Genomic DNA, 27350 nt, shown 5'->3' on the forward strand with positions numbered 1-27350 from the left:
TTGTTCTTTCTCAATCTTCGTGTCTTTATGTTGATGCCTGCTCATTTGAGGAGACAGCTACCTCTTACAGGATTGTTAGGTGTCCTTTGATATCATTTGATAACTCTGCTCAATATCAGAACTTTGTCTCTGGTCTGTAGTTTTTTCCATTCTGTGGTGGATTAATCATAATCACCACCAATTAAACACTGCACTGAAACTAATCAGCTGTTCTGACACTAATACCTGCATTGGGGAAGACTTAGAATGAAACATGAATGCTGTGTTGGAGCTAAATGGATGTCTTCATTTTGTTTCCCAGTTTGGGGAAAACTTTTCACATGATCTGAATTTAAATTGCTGGCTTTTAGTCACTCCTGACTAATGTGTTGACTCCAGGAGAACAAGCAGTGTAGATAATTTAGCTTACGACTGAATCTACTTTGCAAATTGTGCCCCTGAAGTTCTGTCATGCCATCCTGTCTCCACTCTCTGTTGCTCTTGATGATTGGGAAGCAGATCACCTGCCACTACTGTGCCTCAATGCACCTCTGGTTCATCAGCCAAACCCTCAGCACTCTAAATGTTTCCCATTGAGCAGGTACTTTACAGGTCCCCTGCAAAGGCATATAGATCTCTAGGAAAATCAGATACTCTCTCCTCTCACTTCTAAGAGAGCAGATCCAGTAGCCTTCTTCATGTATGGGGCTATTCCAGCCTTGAAGGTGGAGAATGTGGCATTCCAAAGTGATTCTTTCCTCCTGCTTGTTTTAGCTCCCTTCTTCCTCTGTGGGCACAGAGGTAACTTGTGAGTTGACAGACTGGCTTGAAAAATGGAATGGGGCATTTTGAAGTGATTATTTTTTACCAGAAGTCATGGCACATTTCTCCTCTGCAGACTCCAAGTAGCTTCACACAAAGAATGCTACAGTGGTTTTGCCATCTCCAGAGAGCTGCTCTGTGCACTATGAAATGCTGGCCAGGGAGCGTCTGGGGCTGGGACTGATTGGGGTCATCCTTCTTCCCACCTACTGTGGCTTTTCATGCCTTTGAGGACAGAGCAGGTCTCTGCTCCTCTTCCCACAAGTTCTAGTGGTTTCAGCATGACAGTTTTCTCTTATAATTATTGCAAATTGATTTCTTGTAGGGAAAGTGATGCCAGGAATTACTCAGTCTGCCATCTTGGTGATGTCTCTATGGACTTTTAGAAATACTTTTAGAAATTTGAACTTGACTATTTTACCTTTGTGGATGCCAATGAATGTGATATTGTGTTTTTTATTTTAAATTACATTTGTTCATTGCTGGTTTATAGAAAATTATGTGATGTTTGGATATTAACTTTGTATCCTTCAACCTTGCTAAATAACTTAGTTCAGGAATTTTAAAACAATTCTCTCAAATTTTTTATGTAGAAAATTTCATCTGTGACGAATGACTTATTTTTTTCCTTCCCAATCTGTATGACATCTATTTCCTTTTCTTGATTTATTACCTTAGCTATGAATTCCATTACAGTGTTGAAAAGAAATGGTTAGAGGGGTCATCCTTACCACTGAGTTGTACACTTTAACAATTGATTTTATAATGTGTAAATAAAATGTACATCAATTAACACAAACAAAAACATTTAATGGCTTCACGTTCAACTCATAAAAAAAATCTGATCTTCTGACTCTGGTCTACAATACCTTAGAGATTTGAGGCTCAGTATCCTTCACAATAATAAAGTCAATAGATGGTAATAATTATGGCAATGATAATAAAAGAAGATGAACTGGAGGTGATTTTAAGGGAAAAAGAACATCTTTTATCCCAAAATCCCTGTATTGGACTTGCAGAGTATTAAAGAGTGTACTCGGCTCCATCTTACTAGGCTTGGGTGCATTATATTGTACTGTCCCAGTTCTTTGATTGAACTAAAGATGTAGAGAGAACTTCATTCTTCATATCTGTAGAGCACTTACTTTGTACATGTTATTGTCCTGAGTGCATTTTCATGTCACACACATCTTAAAACAACCTATTCTCCAACTTTTTAATGTAGTAACACAGACAAAATGTAAATTAAATGTATAAAGTGGGTTAAAAATGTGGGAAAAAATAATGGTAAGAAAAACTATTTAGTAAATCATAAAGAAGATACTTAGAGCTCAGGAGGCAAGAAGGAAGACTAGAGGTGCCTGGTGTGTCCCTCCCACAGAAAAGGATCAGAACAACTAATAGCTAAATGTTGACAAGAGCATCTGTGGGAGAGCACAAGACTGCAGCAGGAGACTAGTGAAATCCCTGTGTAGCATGAAAGCCCAGAGTGGCAGTATAGAGAGGAGAGAGGCACACTGCCTCAGCCACCACAGCTTCACCACTGGGACTGGCACTGCAGGGACTTTCGCTTGTGGGAAAAAGGTAGAATGAAGGCCCATACAACCCCCATCCTCACACAGAGGCCTTCCTGAAGGTAGATGCCACAGCCCTTGCAAGCTCAGAGCCAAATTTTGGGAGCTGCCTACAAAACATGTACTGCATTGCTTCACAACAGGAGCATACATTGAGAACTTACTACCCTCAAAAAATATTAGCAAACCAAATGCAACAGCACATCAAAAAGATTGCACATCATGATCAAGTTCTATTTATACCAGAGATGCAACACTGGTTTAACACAAGCAAATCAATAAATGTGATACATCTTATCAACAGAAAGAAAGAAACCATATGATCATCTTGATAGACACAGAATAATCATTTGATTAAATTTAATATCCCTTCATGATAAATTGAGTATAGAAAGAATCTTAACAGAATAAACATTATATATGACAAATCAACAGCTAACGTCAACTGAGCAGATAATACCTGAAAGCTTTTCTCCCCCTAAAAACTGAAACAAGACAAGGATGCCGACTCTCACCAGTTCTCTTCAACATCGTACTGGAAGTCCTAGCCTGAGTAAATTGGCAAGAGAAATAAATAAATTGCATCCATCTGGAAAGGAGAAAGTCAAGCCCAGATATTCTTTTTTTTTTTTTTTTTTTTTTTTGGCACCAGCAGAAAGATCAAACCACTTTCAAAACCTAACCCCAGGCCCATCTTCCAAGTGCCACATATGTGCCAAGCGAATCACTTTTTCTTGTTCTCTGAACCCATTTTTGCACTACTTTGGGAAGACTGCTCTGTTCTCCTGAGAAAGTTTGTTTATGTATCAAACTTTCTCATTCCCCTTTGGTGTGTGATATTAGCAGTCTCAACATATGAACCAAATTTTGGATAACAGTCCATTGTGTGTTTGCGGTATGTCCAAAAGTGCAAATTTTAAAACATTTTTTGGAGGGGTCAGTATGTGAGGTTCCCAGTTTGTGTACAGACAAACAAAACAAATTATTTCTGCTTAATTGTGTATGTTCATTCTTAAGGGGGAACTCATTATCAGTGATCTTTTTAGGCTTCTTCCACTGTTTCTATCTACTACCTAAAATAAGACCTCTCCGCCAGTGTGTATCCAAAGGCTTCCCAAATTCAAGTAAAAGCAGAACTCATCTTTTCTTGAAGCCTTCCTCCTCCTTTGTAGCTTACCGCAGTATAAAGCCAATCGCCTAATTACAAACTTGGGAGTTCTCTCTCTCAGTTCCTTCCTGCTGCCAGTGCCTTCTATCAGGCCTTTATATTCTTTTCTCTGGGATTTTCCAGCACTCTCCTACTGTCTTGCCACATACTTCTCCCACTCCAGTCCATTTTCCACATAGCCCTCAGCATGTTTAGTCTAAAAAATTTATAAATGTGTATGTGTATTTAAACCTTGCTGAAAAAAAAAAAAAAAAAAAAAAATCAGTGATCTTTTTAAATTATTATACTGAGAGGTCCAAGCAGAAAAAAACATTTGTTCATATATTTATTACTGAAATTTTTTTCCCTAACATTTTTCATATACTTAATATATTTGGATTTTTATCTCATGTTAGTCAAGTCCAATGCAAGCCATGGTTCTTATCTAAGCACAAGTAAAGGGAGTCTGTGTAAATATACTTATATGTGCATTTTTATGAATAATAATTTAGGTGTTAGGAAGGCAGAGTCACAAAGTGCACTGCTATGGTATTTTAATGATAACCACATAAATATCCAAGAGGTGAAGTGTAGAGAGAATAACTCCAATGCAAATTATGCATATATATTTATAAAATCATATGTTATTTGATTCCATTATGGAAAGAAATTGTAACAGGTGCCTGTCAACTATGAAAGCCTAAAGATGTAGTCTTGCTGTTCATTATGAGGTAACACAATGAGTTAAGTGTTAGTTGATTTTAAAAAAATACAATGTATTCAATTTTTAAAAATTAAATTTTATTAACTAAGACGAGAACTGTGATACTTTCTAAGTAAAATGGCATCAAAGAGATACAGTGGTTATACATGGGTCCTTCACATGCACACTATATTCTTGTTGTTTTGATTAAGTTCTCCTCTCTGACAATTGTTTTCTTTAGTTTGCAAAAATAAGACTCATTTTTCACTCATCTTTGATATATTATAGCTCTTTCATTTGAAAGGAAACAATGAACATAATTTCTTCTCCATTACATCTACCATGTAAGCAGACCCTACTAACCTGTCACACTATTCCTATAAAAATTTGAGTCCCTCAATGGTATGGCCTGCTCTGTTTTATGGTCAGTTGGAAAAACAATTGTTTCTGATAATCCAGTGACCCTCTATTGTACCAACAAATTTGTGGAAGAAGATCCTGTGCATATTAACTATGCTGACTTACATAGTTAATATGCCTATTAACTATGCTAGTCCCATGCTCTGTTTTAAAATCACGCAATATTGTATGTTCAAATTTAGAGTCTTCATTCTTCTCGGAGACATGAGTAGAAATGATCGCCACCTAAGAAAGTAGGGAAGTGTGGATTGGATGTCCCCCAGACTCATTGAGGCTTGGTCCCCACTGTGGCAGTGTTAAGAGGATGGAAAATACTGCGATGGTAATTGAAACGTGGGGTGATGAAGAGGTGATTAGACTGTGAGAACCATGCCCTAGTAAGTGGATTAATAAGTTGGTGGTTTAATGGCCATGGGCATGGTTCTGAGGGTTTTAAAAGGAGAGCATCTGAGAGTCTCTCTCACCAAATGTACTCCCTGGAATTTGGACTTCAGCCTTCCCAGACTCTGAAACAATAAGCAATAAATATTATTTCTTTACAAATTAAACAGTTCCAGGTATTTTCCTATAAGCAATAGTAAAAGACTAATACATAGGAACTTTCCACTGCCTTAACCCTTCCCAAAAACCATCATGGTGACACATGAAGATCAAATAATGAAGGCATAACATCAACAAATTTAAAACTTCGGATGGAAAGAAATCAATAGTCCTGTAGCCTTTTCAAGAAACCTCAAACAATAAAAGTATTTGACAATAAAGAAATGCTACCTTACTACACTATTCCTTGATCCACTGACACTTATCTTGACTTTCAAATGATTTTGACTTCTAATTACTGTAACGAATTTAACATTTGCGGATTATTAATCTTCTATGACTACACAGTTCTCTTTAGTAAGAATTCTCAGAGGTGAAGTGTATTACTAAAATTGATTAAATTATTTGCCCCGCTCATTACAATTGTAAAGTTCTTCTCTACCATGAAGTCTCTGATGTTACCCCAGGCTTGAGCTTCGAATAAAAGGCATACCACATACACTAGCTTTATAGTGTTTACTTTCAGCGAATATTTCCTGATATCTAGAAAGGTGTACAAATCAGGTACAGGCTTTGTAATGTTTCTCTCCAGTATGGTTTGTCTTATGTTTAGTAGGCTTGAACCCATTGTTTTTCACATTTGTTACATTTGTGAGTTTTCTCACCAGTGTGAGTTCTCTGATGTTCCACAGTCTTGATCTTTGGAAAAAACCCTAATAACATTTATTACATTTGTGTGGTTCATCTTCAGCATTGATTCTCAGATGTTTTCAGGGGGTTCAAATGTCAATAAAACATTGGCAACAATAATCAACCACAATGTATATCGACAAAATAAAAGTTAAAAAAATAATAATAAAAATAAAAATAAATAAATACACATACAGTTCTACCCACAAAAAAACAAACAAACAAACAAACAAACAAAAACATTGGCACACACATTACAATTGTGTGATCTCCAGGTTATACATTCTGATGCTTAATGAGGTGTGAGCATCTCCAAGAAGGTTTGCCAAATTTGTTACATTTTGAAGATTTTCACTCAGTATCAATTCTAAATTTACTTGCAAGGTGGGAGTTTTAATTAATGGCCTGCCAGATATATTACACGCACATGCATGAGCACACATTTGTGTGTTGGAGCAAACTCATGAAGACTAAATCAAAAAAGTGGCAACAGATTCTCAGTGTGAGAACTTTGTGTCATTTTACCTTACCCCAATTTCATTCCATTCTCAGCAGCAGCCTTGAATAGCAGCCTGAATTCCCACTATAGGTCCTTTTAAACAGTAATGGTAAACCAAATCTTATTCTCAAAGAATTGTGGTTTTTGCTTTGACCTGCATCATGATTCCCTAAAGAGTTGGGTCAGAAAGTCTTGCCCTTATTTTGCCTAACTAAAAACTCTCCATGAAAAAATTACAAGCTCAATCAGTATATGTAACACTGATAATATTCTTTGAAGTTTCATTTTCAGAGCTCACAATCTGGGCCATCAGCTCCATGATTTTCATCCTTTAGAGGCACAAACAGCAGGTCAAACATGCTCTCAATACTATACTTTCCAAGAGATCTACTCTTAAGTTCAGAGCTACCCAAAACATACTTGTCCTGGTGAGCACCTTCACATCTTTTGATACCTTCTTCTCCATCTTTTGTATTTGCATTACCTTTTTTTTATAATCTGAATCAGTAGTTGGTGAACATCTCTGCCCTAATTTCTGTGTGCTTTCCAACTGTCACCCACTTTCTGCTTATGAGCCATAAATCCACTGTATGCACATTCTTCTTTGCCTGGTTGAGGAGCACAAAATTTTCTAATCTGATTAGAAATGTGAAAACCATATGTTTTTGCACAATAATCCATTGTTTTTATTCATCACATTTGAAAAATCAATACAGAAACTTAAGGAGAAGCCACATGTCTTTCTAAAGTAGACTCTAATGGGTACTGGAGATTCTTCAGCTGGTTGATTGTGGAGCCTAAATGGCCAGAGTGCAGGTAAAAAAAAATTAGATTTGCCTCATTCAGATGCATAGATCCTGATGACAGTAGTATTAATCAAATGTTGCTTGAGGCAAGTTGAATTGATTTGGTTCCGGCTCCTGCATCACACTAATCAGCATGATTAACCAAGTGGTATACTCCTGGGAAAATTGTTCAGAACCATACACAGTTAAGACATGAGGGCTGGCCAGTTAGCACAGATCGTTAGAGTGCAGCCTTATAACACCAAGGTCAATGGTTTGGTTTCTGACACCAGCCAGCTGCCCCATGCCCCCCTCCCCCCGCATAAGTGAGTGATAGATATTCCTGGAAGACAATTCTCTGTGGATTTTGCCAAGGATTTCCTGTGTATGCACATGTCTTTTGGGCAAAAGCCAGAGCAGCTTTTGTTCTGGACTGTCATTTCATAGGCATTGTGTAGAAAAGAGCCTTGGAAGATAGAGATGGTGTTACCTTATGGGGAAGAGGATAAATTGTTTTTTATACAGGGAAATAAGATGTTTCAGCCAAGAAATAGAAATGCTCAAGATAACAAAATCTTTGAAGATTGATGGAGTGAGTTAAACTTTATTGGAGGTCTAAAGTTGCATAGTCATGTCTAGGAATAGAGATACAGGAGATAGAAGAAGAGGCATAGTAGTTTTGAAAGAGAAAGAAGGTCCTATATTACATCACTATATCTCTTTAAAACTCTCCATGCTGGGAAATAGGAGCCTGGTTTGGTTGTGGTAAAGTTAGGTGCAAAAGGATTTTATAAGAGGGTTAGAGTACCCTTACTAAGTAGAGTCTTATGATTTTAGATTCTGAAAATGACACATTTAGTATACAAGGTCAAAATGTCTATGAATATGATATGAAAGTCCACACATGGGTAGGGCTTTATATTTACCAAGTGCCTTCACATGCATTAATCTCCATGGGATTCACAATATCCTTGTGAGGAATGCAGGTAACATGCCATTTGCCATTGCACTGGAGGATTCTGAAACTTAGGGAACCTAAAATTTGTTCAAAGTCTACACCAAAAAAATTCTGCTTCTAAATCTAACCAATATCCTCCCACTACATCTCAACAGACCCTTGAGTGGAAAAAAACCTGTTGCAGTGGATGGGCAGAGCATATAATTGTACTTCAAAAAGTCCAGGGAAAGATTTATATTATGTTTCAATTCTATTTTTCCATGAAATTTTTGAAGTACCCTCCTATAATTGGACAAATGTCCCTGATTTGGCTTTCGTCCAGTGACTTCCCCCTGAAGGCTGTGATTTCTGAAGGTGTCAAGTTCCTAAAGCTGATATTCTCACAGACTAGAGATCTCCTGCCCCATGGAAAGCCCCATGGAGGCTTAAGATTAACCCTTGGAGGACTCAGGTTTGAACAGCAGAGCTGGCATTTTGTATTAGTTTTCTTGGGCTGCCATAACAAAATGCTACAGCCTGGGTGACTTAAAGAAACTTTATTATCTCACAGTTCTCACAACCCAAATGTTCATAGATAGATGAATGGATTTTAAAAATATGGCATATACATACAACAGAATATTATTCAGCATTAAAAAGAAGAATATCTCATTTGTGAAAACACAGATGGGCTTGGAAGACATTATGCTAAGTGATTCCCCTGATATGAGGCATCTGAAATAGTCAAAGGCACAGATGTAGTCAATAAAATGAAGGCTACAAGGGAATGGTGAAAGAGGAAAGAGGAGTTATTCAATGGGTATAAAGTTAAAACTGTATAAAATGAGTAAGTTCCAGAGGTCTGCTGTATAACATACTGCCTATAGTTAACAATAAGGTATTGTGCACATAAAAATTTGTTAAAAGAATGGATCTCACTTTAAGTGTTTTTACCACAAATCAACAACAGCAAAAGGACACAGGAAAATTTGAAGATATGTTTATTACCTGGATTGTGGCGACAGTAACATGAGTGCATGTATATGTCCAAATTTGCCAAATTGAATTCATTAATTATATGCAGTTTTTTGAATGCAAATTTTACCTCCATTAAAATGGGAGGTGGGGGGAACAGTATGGTACTGGCATAAAAACATATATCTAGACCAATGAAACAGAATAGAGAGCCTAGAAATAAACACACACATATACAGTCAACTGATCTTTGACAAGGGTATCAAGAATACACAATGCGAAAAAATAATCTTTTCAACAAATGGTGCTGGAAAAACTGAATATTCACATGCAAATAACTAAAATTGAAATTTTATCTCACACTGTACACAAAAATAAACTCAGACTTCAACATGAGACCTGAAACCATTATCTACTGCAACATAGAGGAAAAGATTCTTGATATTGTCTTGGTATTTATTTCTTGGATATAACATGAAAGGCACAGAAGAAACAACTAAGACTACATCAAGAAATTGTTTTAAAGCCTTTGTCTTAGTTTCACCATTAGGTCTTCTCTTGGACAGTTTCTGTTTTTTGTTTTCCCCCTTTAAATGGGTGATACTTTTCTGTTTTTGTTTTTTTTTTTTATAGTCTTGTCATCTTTTTGTACATGTCTTAGTTCATTTTGTGCTGCTATAATGGAATAGCAGAGACTGGGTAATTTATAATGAAAAGAAATTTATTTCTCAGAGTTCTGGGGGCTCGGAAGTCCACAATCAAGGCACAGGCATCTGGTGAGGGCTTTCTTGCTGCATTATAACATAGCAGAAACAACACACAGTTGAAAGGCACAAAGAAATCAAGTGAAAGAGAGAGAAAGAGTGCAAGACGGGGATAAACTGATTTCTTATAAGGAACACAGATCTCAATAATAGAATTAATCCATTCATGAGTGCAGAGACCTCATGGCTTAATCACCTCTTAAAAATCCCACATCCTCACATTGTTGCATTGGTGATTAAGTTTCAAACATATGCTTTTGGGGGATCACATTTAAATCACAGCAGTTCAAAACAGGACATTTGAATCTTACATGTGGTGACTCTGTAAATCACACTTTCCCTTTCCCTAGAGGTTGCTAAATTTTTTGCTTTGTTTCAGTTTTTTATTATTGCAGGTTGTGTTTGTAATGGTAATTAGCCTGACTTGTATACCTAAGGTCTTTTCAAGGGTTCCCTAACATAGTACCTTTCCTTGGGTATGCATGATAATTCCCTAATTTCCCTTGTATATGCAATTGCTTTTGATTATTCTAGATCTTAAACGTCTGGATACCAATAGGGTGGAAGAAAAAGATGAAGAGTGGAAAAGAAAGTTCTGGCCCTTTAAATCACCAGAGGGGGAATAAGAGAGGCTTTCAACACTGGGAGGTGGGTACAATAATGGCTGCCTGCCTCTGTGTCTGCACTTCCAAGACCACCAGAATCTATCAACAGTCTGAATACAGATCCCTGACATATGGAGGGCAGAGCTTTTAATGCACACCTTGGCATCCCCAAGATGCAAGCAAGATGCTCCAAGAACACGTGTCCCACTGCCTGCCATGGCTCTGGAAAGTGGGGGATGGGTTACTGTGGAATTAACTTTAACTTATTGCCCAAGATTTTCCCTGGAAAATAAAAACCAAGACTAATTACTCCTGTTAAAGTCAAATATTGCTTGACTTTTTTCAAAAGTCAATATTCACTTTTTCTTCAAGAGATACAGGTAACAATCAAAGTAGATAAATAAAAAAAAATACATTCCATGTAATTTAACCAGCTGATTCAATAAAATGCTAATGATAACTATCAGATAAAATACACTTTGGTAAAACAGATTATCATTGTTCTAATTACTTTATGTCGAAGGGATACCTGCACTTCCATGTTTATTGCAGTTCTATTTATGACAGCCAGAAATTGGAACCAACCTAAATATCCATCATCAGATGACTGGATAAGGAAAACGTGGTGTATTTATACAATGGAATACTACTCAGCCATAAAAAAGAATGAAATACTGCCATTTGCAGTAACATGGATGAACTTGGAGAAAACAATGTTAAGTGAAATAAGCCAGGCACAGAAAGAGAAATGCTGTGTGTCCTCACTCATAAGTGGGAGCTAAAATAAATAAATTTAGAAAAAAGGAAGGAAAGATACAACAATCACAATAATATGCTGAACTTTCTAAAAAGAGAGAACAGAACTGAGGTCACCATAGGTGGGAAAGGGGGAGAGGAGGGGTGTCTGAGAGGGATTAGTAAAGGGCAACGAAAAATGATTACACTGTATAATGTTGAATATAATACTTATCCTTATTTCAGCATGACATATTGCACATAGGTATGGATATCCAACTCTGTACTACACAGACTATGTTTCAATAAAAAAGTAGATTACTACTATTTTAAACACTAAATTGTATACATCTTATGTACAATTTCCTACTGTTATTGCTGGATGGATAACCATCATAATCTGACATATATGCATGTACACACACACACACCCACATATATACATTCCCATACATACACACAACTATAGCATACAATATTTGTATTTGTAGATGCACAAGTGTGTGTGTATACCACCACTATATTGTTTTATGACTGATATATACAATTCTGTGGGGAACAAGTGAATAAACAACTGAACAGTGTGCAAAAATCATGCAATTTACATGTTCCTCAATCATTAGGGGATTTTCTATTGCTTATCCAGGCAAAGCAGAGCCTGAAAGTAGTGGAGTCATAGCTCAAGAGCAGAAAGGGGCTGATGGCTGGGAAACACCCATCGACTATTGAGGTGCTGTTCATCAGGAACAAGCTAGGTTTACCAATAATAGACAAACAGGCTTGAAAGATGCAGGCGAGGGTGTAAAAGAAGACAAAGGTGCTCACCAGGAGAAGGATGGTCTTGGTAGCTCTGGACTCAGGGGAGGACCTGGAGGAGACATTAGTCTTGCGAATGTGTCGCATCCGCTGCTTGTGCCTGTACAGGACCAAAACCATGGAGCTGCTGGCCCACAGCATGAGCCCCAAACACAGCACATCAGGGAATGACAGCAATGCCGCATACAGCCAGTCTGCAGTTTTATCATGAAGAACAGAAGAACAGTATTGAAAATATTTTGTGTTCATGATGTTTTTTTTCCTCCATTTCCCAGCCACATACATAGGAAAAATGACATTTATTAGCATTTGCAGGATCCAGCACAGGAAAATAGATGAGCTGATGTACTTGGGAATTTTCATTTTGAGCTCTGCCCACCTGGAATTTCTGGAACTGATCATAATGGCCTGGAAGACACTCAAGAGGCAGGTGCTGCCAATGGACACACCTCTGCCCACTCTGTGCATATAGGAAATGAACTTGCATTCATGATCATTGAGGACATGTTGCCATCCAAAAAATAACATTGCATGCGGGATTCCTCTAGACAAAATGACAAAAGAGTTTGCTACAAACAGGTTCTTCACAATCAAATCTGTGGTCCTCAACCTGCACCCAGTGACATAAAGGAGGAGAAAATGGTAAAGAAGAAGAAATTCCCCAGGATTCCAAATGTAATAAGAAGATCATTCCTATTGCCACATCTTTGGTGGTCATCCTTTTAGTTTCCATTATTTGTCTTCTGAACTAAAATATCCATCATGGGAATAGGATGTGTGGGTTACACGTATCATGTCAACTGAAATTCACTATTCTCCACTTAGTAACAGTTCTCACTTCGGTAGCTTGCTGGTTAGCTCATTTGGTTAGAGTGCGGTGTTTAACACCAAGGTCAAGTGCTCGAATCCATCTACCAGCAAGCCACCAAACAAAAAACAAACAAACAAACAAAAAACCACAGTTCTCATGTAGAAAAAAATTACTTATAGTTTTTTCATCATTTAGAAGTTTACACAGATTGAATGCATAACCATTAAAGAACACTTGCAATGTACAAATCACAGCTATGCAGGCCATACATGTGGTGATTTCTTTATTCCTCACAAATTTATAAGGCAGGCACTATGATTACTTTCCTTATAAATGTGAGGAGAATGTAGGGTGAGAGAGGTCAATTGTTTCATGTAAATTTACACCCTGGCATGGGCAGAGGGGAGATTATAACCAGACTGTGCTGGTATCAATACTACTGTATTTAATAGTTAGCTGTGTTCTTTGAACAAACCAGATGTATACATTGCACTTTGATTTTGCACCTTGTCATTTTATTTTACTGCTGCTTTTTATTTTAAAATTTTTGTAGAATAAGTTTCCACTCATTTATAAGAACTTACTCAGTAGGCCAATGTAAATTCTGAGTGAAGCTTTAGACATCCTAGTAAGATGTGGATGCATAGATTGTATAATACTACAGATAACTGTCCCATGAGAATTTGGATTTCCTCAATACAGGAATGGCTTGATATTAGGATGGGAACAGAAATGCCACAAATATCAGGAAGTATGGGACATAAAACACTGATATTGGATAAAACAGTGTATGGGAGAAACAAAATTATCACTGATTTCAAATCATACACTTATCTCATTTGTTAATACCTCAGTTAAATAAAATTAAGGCACAAGAGTGACGGGTGAGCAACCAAGATGGTGGGATAGACGGTCTTCAGCATCACTCTCTCCCACAAATCAAACAATTTACAGCTATTAAAAAACAATGACAGCCAAACTGGGGATGCTAGAGCTCAGGGGAAGAGGAGTAGAGACCTATGGAGTACATGAAGGTGGGAGAAGCCACAAAGGGAGAAAGAAAGCATTGCCCCCACCATTTAGAGCCTTGGCTGCTTTAAGTTTGGAGCTGGTGAGCATATGGAGCAAGAGCTGGCAAAAAATACTGCTGTGGCCTTCCTATGAAATTGCTTGGAGGCGGCAGGGGAGAAGAGGGCCCTGGTGACCCCCAAGCCAGCAAGACCACTAACAGGGTTCCTGTGAACCCATATAGGAGCAAGGAACCACAGACAACAGAAATAAGGAGCCATGGGACTGGTCCGTGGCTCACTCGGGAGAGTGCGGTGCTGATAACACCAAGGCCACGGGTTCGGATCCCATATAGGGATGGCCAGTTTGCTCACTGGGTGAGCGTGATGCTGACAACACCAAGTCAAGGGTTAAGATCCCCTTACCGGTCATCTTTTTTTATAAAAAAGAGAGAAATAAGGAGCCATACAGATGTCAGTGAGCCATAGCAAGGGACCAGCGGATGGCTCATGCTATGGGAAGTGTTTGGGGTGTGGGAGGTGGGGGAGACAGGCTCACAGGGGGAACATTGGGGCACAGAAGGGATAGCTGATAGGCCTCCAGTTAGCAGAGGACCACTCAGTGGAGACCATTCAGGAATATAGACCTGCAGGGGTGCAGTTTACTGAAAAGACCCAGGCCCAGACCAGAGTTTCCACACAACCTCACAAGACCAGGAATTATATACAGAGTCAACCATTAAAACCTGAGCTGCACAAAAGTCTTCCCAGAGAATCAGCAACAATGAAGTAATTTAGCTTAGTTTAATTACAGGACTCAAGTGCTGGTCCCCAAAGGAAGTTCCTCCATTTTAGAAGTAAGCAAAGGACAACAAATTAGTTCCAGTACAGAGTTTAAGTGGTTGGAACAGCAAATAATCCAATACAGAACTGAAAGAAAAAACAAAATACCCACAGATCAGAGACAAAGTTTGAAATTAACTAGTAAAGGTTTAATACCACCAAAGAATACATATAAATCCTGGAAGGACTGGAAGCCCATGTCCCCATGACATCCACAGCCAGACCACTTAAGACTACCAAGCCACCACCAGAAGGGCCCTGGGCTCACCAGCTGAGGTGATGGACGGCTGAGGGCCTCAGCCATGCACCCCCAACATCTGCAGCCATCCCAGCAATGTCCACTGAGCTACCATAGGAAGCGCTCTGGGCTCCCAAGGTGGGGCTGTGGGGGGCCAAGGGCTTCAGCCACAACCCCCTGACATGCATCCAGCCCAGCGATGACCCAGCCACTGCTGGAAGAACACTGGTTCCCTCTGACAGAATGGGGGGCCTGGATCCCTCTCTCCCTCCTTCCCCCTCTTCCTACCCCCCTTCCCTTCTCCTTCCCACCAACTGCTCCACAACAGCATCTTAGAATGAGGCATGCAGCTGGGTTAAGCCGAACCCAGCTGCAACCAGGTAAAGAGCACACCAAAAACACCATTTCCATATGGGTAGCCCTCCATAGACACCTCAATTGCCATGACTTCTGCAGAAGCAGCTAGTCTTATAGCAGCAGTCACAGCCACTGTGCAGATGGCATACTGGACTCTCAACTTGATTGACACAAGGTGAGGCACCAGCAGAGACCAAAAAAAAAAAAATAAAGAAAGAAGAAGAAAGAAGAAGAAGGAGGAGGAGGAGGAGGAGAAGAAGAAGAAGAAGAAGTCCTCTCTCTCCACAAATCACACTCCAGAGTAACAGAAGAAGCATCTCATTGATGATCGTAGGGGAGGACTTGGTTGCACGTGACTCAGAACTGGACAGTTCATCTGGGCAATAAACCAACAGAGGAAGAGTTAATCTATCAGACGGAGAGAACAACTCTAGGGTTATTAGAGGAGGGAGGGGGCGGGGGAAGGGGAGAGATTGGGTAAGGGACATAAAGAGTAAGTATGATTTGTGCAGTGAATATGCTAATAAAAAATAAAAATAAAAATAAAAAATAAAGTTGTCACAAACATCAGTTTAAAAAAATTACATAGGCCTACACACACACACACACACACGAGAACATAAAACTAGTGACATAAAGTGAGTGAATATATTCTTGTCAATATGTTAATATCCTGCTTATAATATTTTTTACAGTTTTATGATATCTTACTAAAGATTTTTGCCATACTTTCAAAGAAGAAAATCATAAATAAAAACACTTGCAGAAACTCGGCAGCCATTTCTGCTAGTTCAGGATTTGGAAAATCACTTTCAATGGCTTATCCCATTTAGTTCTGGAAATACCTCTATGAGGTTAATCCTCTTAGCACCTCAGTTTTCACAGGAGCAAACTGAGGCCCACAGAGGTAAAGTGACATTCCCAAGACACAGCCAGTCAGTGTCTGAGTCACTACTGTGCTGTGGAGGGACAGGGCATTCCCATTTGGGGCAGCATGTCCAGGATCTGTAAGGTGGTGGTGAGCTTTCGGTAGGTGCACAGGAAGGCAGGGGCCTAGAAAGGGTCGCTGCTCTAAAAGGCAGGTACCAGAGGCTCCTCCAGCTTCTCCACATCACTGCCACTATGGTCCCACCCTGCAGATCAAAGCAGTTCAGGGCCCACGCATAAAACAAACAAACAAACAAACAAACAAAACCCAATAAGGCAGTATTTGTGAGAAATAGCAAAACATAAGACACATAGGCAAAATGGAATGTTTGGGCAAAAATAATGTATATCGTATAAATTAAAATACATATTTGGACTTGTATTATATTTTAAAGCATGGAAAATGAGTGTACTTCAAAATGTTCATGGAAAAATAGAATTAAAAGATAGTACAAATATTTCCATGATCTTTCTGAGGGACCTTCATATTATGAGATAGATTTGAGACTCTCGGACCCTCTCTGAAACTGATCATTATAAATTAATTTTTTCCTTAAATGCTGCTTCACTAACTTTAAAAGAGAAAAGTCTCTCATAGTCAATAGGCACAATAGAATCTGCAAAGCATTTTATAAACCCAGACGTAGAAAAAACAATTCATTCCAGCAACTTCTAATAGGCCCACTGTTTCTGCACAGAATTAGAAGACTCCTGTAGATTTATCCCATTCTTTATTACAAGCATGGACATATTATTGGCACCCAGTTAGTAAACCAATTTAGAAAATTATGCCTGTGACTGCTGTCATGTAGGCTGAACAGGAGATTGACTTCAGAACTACAGTCCTCGCACACTAAAATTCAAGTTTCCTTATTACTTGAATTAAACACCAATGATCACTGTCATTGTGAATTACACCCTATTAAACTAGGAGCCATCAGAGATGGGCATAGGATCTAGGAACCCGTCTCTCTTTACTAGCTCAGTTCATGACTCAGAATTACTTCTTCCTGTATGGCTTTGGCACTGGGCCAACCTCAAACCATGAAGAATCACTTTTTCCAGTACAACTTCTTACCCAGACTTCTGCCTCCTTCCCTTACAGATTCTAATTCTCAGACCAAATTAGAGAATACCCACTGGCTTCTCCCTGCAGCCTGGATGGCGGGCTCAGCGTGAATGTCAAGGCAGCCAATTCAGGCTTGAGAGAGTGCAGCTAGACTCCGAGACATGGGTCTGTGGTTCTGTGACCTCATCTCCCCTAAGAACTGCAATTATCATTTCACCTGAAGCATCAGTGGGAGGGCAGGCTGGGGACATGAAAATGTTTCTGAAAACTTTTTCCTCAGTTGCTAATTACCAAGAGCAATTACAAGTTCTTTGTTAGCACCTCTTAAGAGACTACTGGAGAACTTCTGAGAGACTTTCTTTTTCATGATTCCAGGAGTCAGACAGAGTCTCACATGAGGGAGAGCAGGAAATGCTGAGGTGTGACACGTGAGGGACTGGCAAGTGCATTGACTCACTGGATGTTCTGCTTCACTGACTTCTCCTCCCCAAAAGTGACATCTTTCCTCATCTTCACATCCCTGAACTGCACCATCATTTAAGTTATGAGCAAAGAAATTAAATGACACAAATATCTCTGAAGAATTTTTAAAAAGGTATAAGTGAAAATGAACAAGATGCCAAGAGTTTACTATAGATATTGCTGGATTCATCTGCACAACTCAGTATCGATTAATATAGAACATTTATATGAAAGTAGATTTTACCAACAAAAGTCTAGACAGACTGGAGATCAGAGAGTTGGAGGAGGTTTCCTGGATGCCTAAAGGTCACAGGGTGGAGAAATGAAGGGAGACAGAAGTGGAGCGAGCAGCAGAGGTGGGGCTAGGGATGATGGAGGGAGGTGGCAGAGCGCAGAGGGAGCCCACCATTGATTCTCTCATTCATTGATTCCTTTGTTTATGGTCAAAGCACAACAAATGTGTACAGTTTCTAATTTCAGCTCAGGAGGAAAAATCCTGCTTATATAAATGCCTCCAAAAAACTCTTAAATTGAACATACAGTAGAGAACAGCAGCCAAAATAGTAGTTGAACAACACCCGACAGCATTTTCTCTTTTCTACTGGGACACTCCACGTAGAGTGTGGCCACAGAGAGTGTGGGAGGAGAGGCTGTTGATGGATCCAGTGTTTGATGTTGAAAAGAGGTGCCAGTCTCTCCATTTAGATGTTCTGCTTATGTAGGAAGAACTTTCCTGGCACAAAGAATTTTAAGCCCCAAGACTGACATGATGAAAGTACCTTTTTTATTGTGGTCTTCTTAAAAAAATAACACTTCATTTTGAGCTTTATGTGCTTTTATACTATTCTGTTTGTGAGCTTTACCATTTAAAAAATCACTAAAAATTTTAAGGTTGTATTCTGCCTTGCTTTTTACTTATATAAACCATCACAAGAGATAACCATGGTATAGTTTTCTAAATATATTGACAACTACAGGCCAGCCAGTGGAACTGTGGCTCCACGCAGCTCCCTCACCCTGCCGCCTTGAACCTAGGCGAGGGGGAGCTCCAGATCCTGCCCCACCATCATGAACTGGCATTACACAGGTGAGCCCACCGGTGCCAGCCTGTGGAACTGTGGCTCCATGTGGCTCCTCCCTTGAAACCAGGCAGTGGAGGGAGCTCCAGACCCTGCCCCCGAACACAAAACCAGCACCACACAGGTGAGCCCACCAGGGGTGGCTGGAAACAATACCATCTAGCAAAACCACATGGATCCATGCATCCCCTCATCCCGCTTCAGACCCAGTGGGGAGCACCAGCCTATGTTCTGACCCACTGAGTTTGGCCCAGCAGAGCTCCACACACAAGGGGCTCATTCTACCATCACAGAATCTAGAATGGGAACCAAGGTGGTGTAACATAACCACCACCACACCTACTGTCAAGCAAAAACAATTCACCCCCCCAAAGTAGCAACCAAGGCCACTACACAGCCAACCTCAGTGTAATATAAGAAGCAAAACCCCTACCAAATGATCAAGCATCAGCAAAAAAAACACTAGAAGCACAAACAATCAAGAAGAAATGACACCACCAAATGGATACAGTAATGCCCCAAAGTCAGACTCCATGGAACAGAGAATCCTTGAAATGTCTGAAAAAGAATTTCAAGCAATGATCTTAAGAAATCTTGAAGAAATAAAGGAAGACTCAATTAGAGAACAAAATGAAACAAGAAAAAACATCCAGAATATGAAGGAGGAAATCTACAAAGAGATCACCATAAAAGTGTACCAGAACTTCTAGAAATGAAAGACTCACTCAATAAAATAAAAAATATGACTGAGAGCTTGACAGCAGGGTAGATCAAGCAGAAGAGAGAATTTCAGAGCTTGAAAATAGTGTTTTTGAAATAAGTCAGGCAGACATAAAAAGGAAAAAAGAATTAAAAATAATGAAGAAAACCAATGACAGATAGCAGACAACCTCAAGTGCTCTAACATCTGAATTGTGGGTATTCCTGAAGGGGAAGAAAAAAGAAAAGGTATCGAAAACCTACTCAAGGATATAGTAACAGAAAACTTCCCAGGTGTAGGGCGAGATACAGACCTTCAGATCCAGGAAGCTCAAAGGTCCCCAGACAGATTCAACCCAAAAAGATCTTCCCCAAGACATATTATAGTTAAATTCACAAAGCTCAAAGACAAAGAGAGAATTCTACAAGCAGCAGGAGAAAAGCATCAGGTCACTTAGAGGGGAACTCCCATCAAACTAACAGCAGACTTCTTGACCAAAACCCTACAGACCAGAAGAAAGTGAAAAGATATATTCAAAATACTAAAAGAAAAAAACTGCCAGCCAAGAATTCTTTACCTAGCAAGGGTCTCCCTCAGAAATGAGTGAGAAATAGTGTATTTCCCAGATAAACAAAAGTTGTGGGAGTTCACTACCACACGAATAGCCCTGCAAGAAATTCTCAAGGGAGTCATTTATCTGGAATCTGAATAATGGAGACCATCATCACGAATACACAAGAAAGAGCAAAACCCACAGTTAAAACAAAAATGCCAGCAAGAAAGAGAAAGAAGCTAAATGATTCAACCTTAAATTCCCAACTCACATTGAAGAGAAATAAAAGGGAAAATAATGATCAAAAGGTATTTAAACCACCTGAACAAGTAGCAATTAAATGAAAGGAATTAAACAACACTTCTCAGTAACTACTCTAAATGTGAATGGACTAAACTCCCCATTCAAAAGACACAGACGAACTGACTGGATTAAAAAGCTAGACACAAGCATATGCTGTCTTCAAGAGAACCACCTGACCTGTCAGGATACTCATAGACTAAAAGCGAAGGGATGGAAAAAAATTTATCATGCAAATGGAAACCAAAAATGAGCAGGAGTAGCTATTCTTATATCAGACAAAATAGACTTTAAACCAAAAACCATTAAAAAAGACAAAGAAGGCCACTATATAATGATAAAGGGAACTATCCAGCTGGAAGACATAATAATCATAAACATGTATGCACCCAGTACTTGAGCACCCAGATATATAAAGCAAACACTCAGATCTAAAGAAGGAGATAGGACCTAATACATTAACAGTGGGTGATCTGAACACCCCTCTCTCAGCATGGGACAGGACTTCCAGGCAACAAGTCAACAAAGGGACGCAGGATTTAATCAACACCCGAGACCAACTGGACCTGGCAGATATATACAGAACATTTCACCCAACAACTAAAGGATATACTTTCTTCTCATCTTTGGGATAGACCACATATTAGCTCACAAATCTAGTCTCAGCAAATTTTTAAAAATTGAAATCATTCCAACAATCTTTTCAGACCACAATGGACTAAAATTGGAGATAAACAATAAGCAAATCACTGGAAGATATACAAATACATGGAAAATAAATAATAGGCTCCTGAATGACCTATGGGGTGGAAGAAGAATTTAAACAGGAAATCAAAAAATTTCTTGAAACTAATGAAAATAAAGATACTGATAGATCTCTGATGTGGCTGGTGCCATAAAATGGCCACCAGTCTTTTACCCTACCTCGTGGTTTCTTCAAAACAAAGAAAAACCTCTACCTCGTGGTTTCCCAGACAAAGGTCCCTTCCCCTCCCACTTAGAGATACCGCCCATCTTGATTATGTCACCCCTACCCACCACACCTGCACCAATAGTCAACCTGTTCCCACCCACCAGCACTCCCTCCCCCTCCTTGCTTGTGTTTTTCATGCCCACTAACCCATATAAACATATGTACTCCTCCTAGCCCTGCCCCCCACCATTTTGAGTGCAGCCCGGCAGGTTTTTCCTCCTTTAATAAAGCCTGAATTGTACCCAGCGTTTTGGCTCGTTTTCTTTCATTTTGGTGCCAAAACCCGGGAAGGGTCTTGGCTGGACCATCAGCCAGTCCCCTCTCTTGGGTTGATTGACTCCCGGCCACCTTTCTCGGACCTGCCAGACCAGGTGCCCCCAGGACTCTCTCATTTTCACCTTGCTGCTTCAGACCAACACATCCACCACCAGCCTCATTTGGGGTGAGTTAGGGGAGTCTTTCCCACCTACTCCTATGGGTTTTCTCGATCCTCTGTCTACAACTACCATCTCGCTCGAAAGACCAGGTGCCTGGCCAAGAAAACTTCTCTCCTGTCCCGGTTACAGGGGACGCCCTCATACCAGTGGCTGCCCTCCATCCGAGGGGGCAGAGCAACAACAGGGATGCCTCTTGTTTTTCCCACCCTCTTTCTACTGGGACTTCTCTTTCTCACCCGCAGCATGGGATCCTCTCAGACCAAACCCTCCCAATCTACTCCTCTGGTGTGCCTCTTGGCTAATCTATGACCTCTCACCCTACAGGGAGATATAAAACCCAAACGGCTCCTTTTTTATTGTAATCAAGTCTGGCCTAGATATAAACTTGATAACGGATCCCAGTGGACAGAAAACGGCACTTTCAATCCAGCCACACTAACAGATCTTGATAATTTCTGTCACAGATGCAGCAAGGCAGGAGAGATTCCCTATGTTCAAGCTTTCTTCTATTTCTGGTCTTGCCCCTCCCTCTGTCAAACCTGTACCATATCCCAAATCCTCCTTGGCCACACTCGGCCTCCCCCATCGGATGCTGACCCTCCCTTCGATCCCTCAGACCACTCTGCACCTTGGCCCCTGCCATATGCCTCCAGCCCCACCCCAGCCCCTTCACCTGCACCAACCCCTCCCCCTTCACCACCCCACACCCACTCTCAGGATGCCTCCTCTGCCCAACTGCCCCTCCTGGCCCACCAGCCCCCTTGTATCCCCTTCGTGAGGTTGCCGGTATGGAGGGTATTGTTCACGTCCATCTTCCCTTTTCTCTTTCTGACCTTTCTCAGATCAAAAGCATCTCAGCTCTTTCCAAACAGACCCCAATACTTATGTAAAGGAATTTAAATACCTTTCACAATCCTATGGCCTTACCTGGCATGATATTTTCATGATCCTTACAACTACACTTTCACCTGAGGTTTGAGAACAGGTCTGGGTTGTGGCCCAACAACACGCAGATGAGTCACATGCACAAAACAATAGATGGCCCACAGGTGTTGAAGCCGTCCCCCATGTTGACCCCAACTGGAATTATCAGAGTGGACATGGGGACCGTGACCTCCAAGATCAAATGGTCACCCATATACATTCTGCTTTACAAAAACTCACCCACAAATCAGTTAACTATGATAAATTGAGAGAAATTACCTGACGATCCCCTGAGAACCTCAGCGAGTTCCTGACCTGTCTCTCGAAGACATTACGAAAATATACCCGCATAGATCCCTCTTCCCCAGCTGGGACGGCTCGCCTCCATTCCCATTTTATCACTCAGTCTGCCCCAGACATTCAGAAAAAACTAAAAAAACTCAAAGATGTCCCTAATTCCAGCCAGAGAGATCTCCTCAATCTGGCTTTCAAAGTTTTTAACAATAGAGAAGAGGAGGAAAAGAAAGAGCAACACAAGAGAGATCAGGCCAAATACCAGCTTCTAGCCAATGCCATCCGGGGACCTTCTACCCAAAGGGCTCACACATCAAAACCTCAAAATGTGCCACCTGGCAACTGTTTCAAGTGTGGCCAACTGGGCCACTGGGCTTGAGCCTGTCCTAACCCTAGGCCCCCTCCTGGGCCTTGCCCATGTTGCAAGCAGGAGGGTCACTGGGGGGTCGACAGCTCCACTCGCCAGAGAGGGAGTAGACCAATCCCCACCCCACCGGTAAGACCGTCCTTGCCTGAACTTCTTGGCTTTGCCCAAGAGGAGGACTGACGAGGCCCAGGGTTCGAGGCCCCCATGGAGATCGCCATGTGTGAGCCCAGGGTAACTCTCCTCGTAGCAGATAAGCCGATCTCTTTTATTATCGACACAGGGGCCATTTATTTACTCCACTCTTCCCAAATATTCTGGGCCCACCACTTCATCCTCTATCTCTGTGGTGGGTGTTACAGGATCCAGAAACCGCCCTCGAGTAACACCAACCCTCCCCTGCACACTTCACCACACTCACTTTTCACATAAATTCCTGGTTATGCCCCAATGCCCTGCCCCTTTATTGGGGTGTGACATTCTCTCAAAGTTCAGGGCAACTTTAACCTTATATGATCAGACACCTTCCTTGCTGCTGTTGGCCCAAGCCACCCCAGACCTGGACTCTATGGACTCCACCTTTCCCTTTTCCTCTAACCTGGTCAACCCAATCAAATGGGATATATCTTCCCCCTCCATCACCACTCATCACTGCCCCATCTGTGTTCTTTTAAAAGACCCTTCTCTTTTTCCTAACATACCTCAATACCCTATTGCTCTCAATCATCTCATAGGGTTAAAGCCCATCATACATAAACTCCTTTCCTCCAACCTTCTGTGACCCACTCATTCACCAAACAACACACCCATCCTCCCAGTGAAGAAATCCAATGGCTCATACCGCTTGGTTCAGGACCTCCGAGCTATTAATGCAGTTGTTTTACCCGTAACCCCTGTCGTTCCCAATCCCTACACCCTCCTATCCACCATTCCTACTATGACTCATTTCTTTTCAGTACTTGACCTCAAAGATGCTTTCTTCTCTATTCCCCTTCACCCCTCCTGCCAAGACTTGTTCACCTTCACATAGACCGATCCTGACACACATCAATCCCAAAAACTCACCTGGATGGTCCTGCCCTAAGGTTTTTGAGATAGCCCCCACTTCTTTGGCCAAGCCTTAGCTCAAGACTTATCTGAACTTCCACCCACCTCTAGCACTTTACTACAATAGGTAGATGACCTTCTCCTATGTAGCCTCTCATATGAGGTCTCACAGGCCCACACTATTGCTCTCCTCAATTTCCTGGCCTCCAGCGGATATCGAGTGTCCCCCAGAAAGGCCCAAATTTCCTCCCCTTCAGTCACCTATTTGGGAGTCCACCTCACCCCCAGCACCAGAGAGATAATGGTAGATCACAAGAGCCTAATTTCTGAACTCCCTACCCCCACCACAAAGGGTGAAATCCTTTCCTTCCTGGGACTTGCAGGGTACCTTTGTCTATGGATTCCCAATTTTGGCATGCTAGCAAAGCCACTTTATGAGGCAGCCAAACGGGGATCTCGCCATTCCCTTAGATCCCACAAAGCCCATTCATTCTCCCTTCCAGTGATTAAAGGCTGCTCTCCTCACAGCTCCAGCTCTATCTCTCCCAAACCTGTCTTGTTCTTTTATTCTATATGTCACCGAGACCCAAGGACAAGAGGCAGGAGATATTTTCTCCCTGGTTGCATACCTCTCAAAACAACTAGACACCACAGCCCGGGGATGGACCCCTTGCTTATGGGCCTTGGCAGCAGCTGCCCTTCTAGCACAAGAAAGCTCCAAACTAACCTTCAGACAACAAACAGTTATTTGTTTCCCCCATCATCTTCATAAGGCAATGTCAATTCTCTCTCCCTCCCTTCTACAACTCATCCACCTTACTTTCATTGAAAATTCTCAGTTTTCCTTTAAACCTTGCCCTCCCTTGAACCCAGCCACTCTCATTCCAAGGCACTCTCAACCTATAGAACACAACTGTATGGAGGCCCTAGAGTTTTTCCTCAATCCCTTTCCCCACATCTCACCACACCCCATTACAGAGCCCCAACACACATGGTTCATAGATGGGAGCGCCACCTCTACACAAGTGGGCAGGATATGCTATAGTAAGCTTAACACAAAGCATTGAGGCTGCTCCCCTTCCTCCTAATACCACCTTTCAACAGGCAGAACTTGTTGCCCTCACCCGTGCTCTCACCCTGGCCAATGATAAACAAGTCAATATATACACAGATTCTAAATATGCCTACCACATCTTACATTCTTGTGCAGCTATATGGAAGGTGAGAGGATTCATGACTACCAAAGGAGGGCCCATAAAGAATGGATGCCTCATCAGGACGCTTCTCGAGGCTGCCCAGCTTCCAAAGGAGGTTGGAGTTATACACTGCAGGGGACACCAGGCCTCCAATAGCCCCATAGTTCGGAATAACAAACGAGCAGACCTTACTGCAAAACATGGTGCTCAATCATCAAACCCCCACACTTCCTTCACCCAGGTGCTTCTTTTGACCCCTACACCTTCACCCCAGTACACCCCTCAAGAGGTACACCACCTCCTAGAACTCGGGGCACAAAAGAAAGATGGCTGGTATGTTATTTCTGGTCATTATACTCTCCCTGAGACACAAGCAAAACAAATCCTCTTAGATTTCCATAATACTATTCACATAGGCCATGAACCCCTGTCACACCTCCTCCAGCCTTTATACTATTACCCCCACATGACCAAATTACTTAAACAAATCACCAAAAACTGCCCCATTTGTTCCGTTGCTCCAATCAGGGTGGCCTCCAGATCCAATCCTTTCCCACCAATCAGGCTAGAGGCTGTACTCCTGGCCAAGATTGGCAAATTGATTTTACCCACAGGCCTCCACACAAGAAAATGCACTACCTCTTAACCTTAGTAGATACCTTCACAGAATGGGTAGAATCCTTCCCTTCCATTTTTGAGGATGCAGCCACAGTGACACAAGCTCTCACCTCAGAACTCATGCCCCATTTTGGCCTACCCACCAGCCTGTAGTCAGACAATGGCCTGGCATTCATTTCCCAAGTCACACAACTCACAGCCCAAGCCCTAAACATCAAGTGGAACTTTCACATACCATATTGGCCTCAGTCGTCTGGCAAAGTAGAAAAGGCTAGTCATCTTATTAAAACACACCTCACCAAATTGTCCGTGGAGCTTCATCTTCCCTGGACACAGCTTCTCCCTTTGGCACTAGCTTACTTATGGGCTGCCCCTCGTAAACCCACTGGCTTCAGCCCATTTGGACTCATGCATGGCAGGCCCTCCACCCTTATGCCATTACCTGCTAGCCCATCAACCTTAGGCCAGTATCTCCCTACTCTTTTGCTTATTAGGAACTTTTTTCATGAACAAGCTTTTACTACCTCATCCTTTCCATACTGCTCCCTCAAATTTAAAACTGAGCCCGGGACAACAAGTATACATTAAAACCCAGACCCCAAAGCTCCTCTCACCGTGCTGGGGGGGGGGCCTTATACAGTACTTCTCACCGCCTCCATGGCAGTAAAGGTACTAGGAAAGACCTCTTGGTATCACCTATCTTTGGTAAAGCTACCACCTGAGGCTCCACCAAATGAATCTATGCACACCAACCCAGAGGGGTCCCTCTGCTCAACCCCTAACCCAACATTTCTTTATACTTCATCTATCTTAGGACCTACAAAATTAAAAATTCCCAGGACCTTCACTCTACCCTCAATTCCAGAGGAGAAATAATCTCCCTTCCTGGCAATCATTCCCTTGCATTTACAGGCCTGCTCTACCTCGCATATACAAGAGCCACTCCAAGACTGATCCCAACCTGCTATAGTGAGTTTGCCATCATGGGACATAAGTATATGCCACCCTGTGTCTCTAACCTTTATTGTGCTGCTTGTCCTGACACTGGCTATAGGCTTGGTGTCCGCCACCCCAAGAGATTGCAACACCACAGAAAAAATTCTCCTGGCACTCCTATACCTCCTGTCAGTAGGATGTTTATTAACAATCTCGCTGAGTCA

At 41.3% G+C, this 27350-nt stretch overlaps 1 protein-coding gene across 1 annotated transcript; it reads right to left on the minus strand.

Annotated features, from left to right (window-relative positions):
• Positions 1-11787: 11787 nt before the first annotated feature.
• LOC134371886 (vomeronasal type-1 receptor 4-like) lies at positions 11788-12709 on the minus strand. The gene is given in 3 exon segments (XM_063088798.1): positions 11788-12644; positions 12647-12670; positions 12673-12709. Coding segments are annotated over 3 exon segments (918 nt in total).
• Between the last annotated feature and the right edge of the window lie 14641 nt (positions 12710-27350).

The sequence above is a fragment of the Cynocephalus volans genome, chromosome 3, assembly GCF_027409185.1.
Source record: "Cynocephalus volans isolate mCynVol1 chromosome 3, mCynVol1.pri, whole genome shotgun sequence".
NCBI classification, from domain to species: domain Eukaryota; kingdom Metazoa; phylum Chordata; class Mammalia; order Dermoptera; family Cynocephalidae; genus Cynocephalus; species Cynocephalus volans.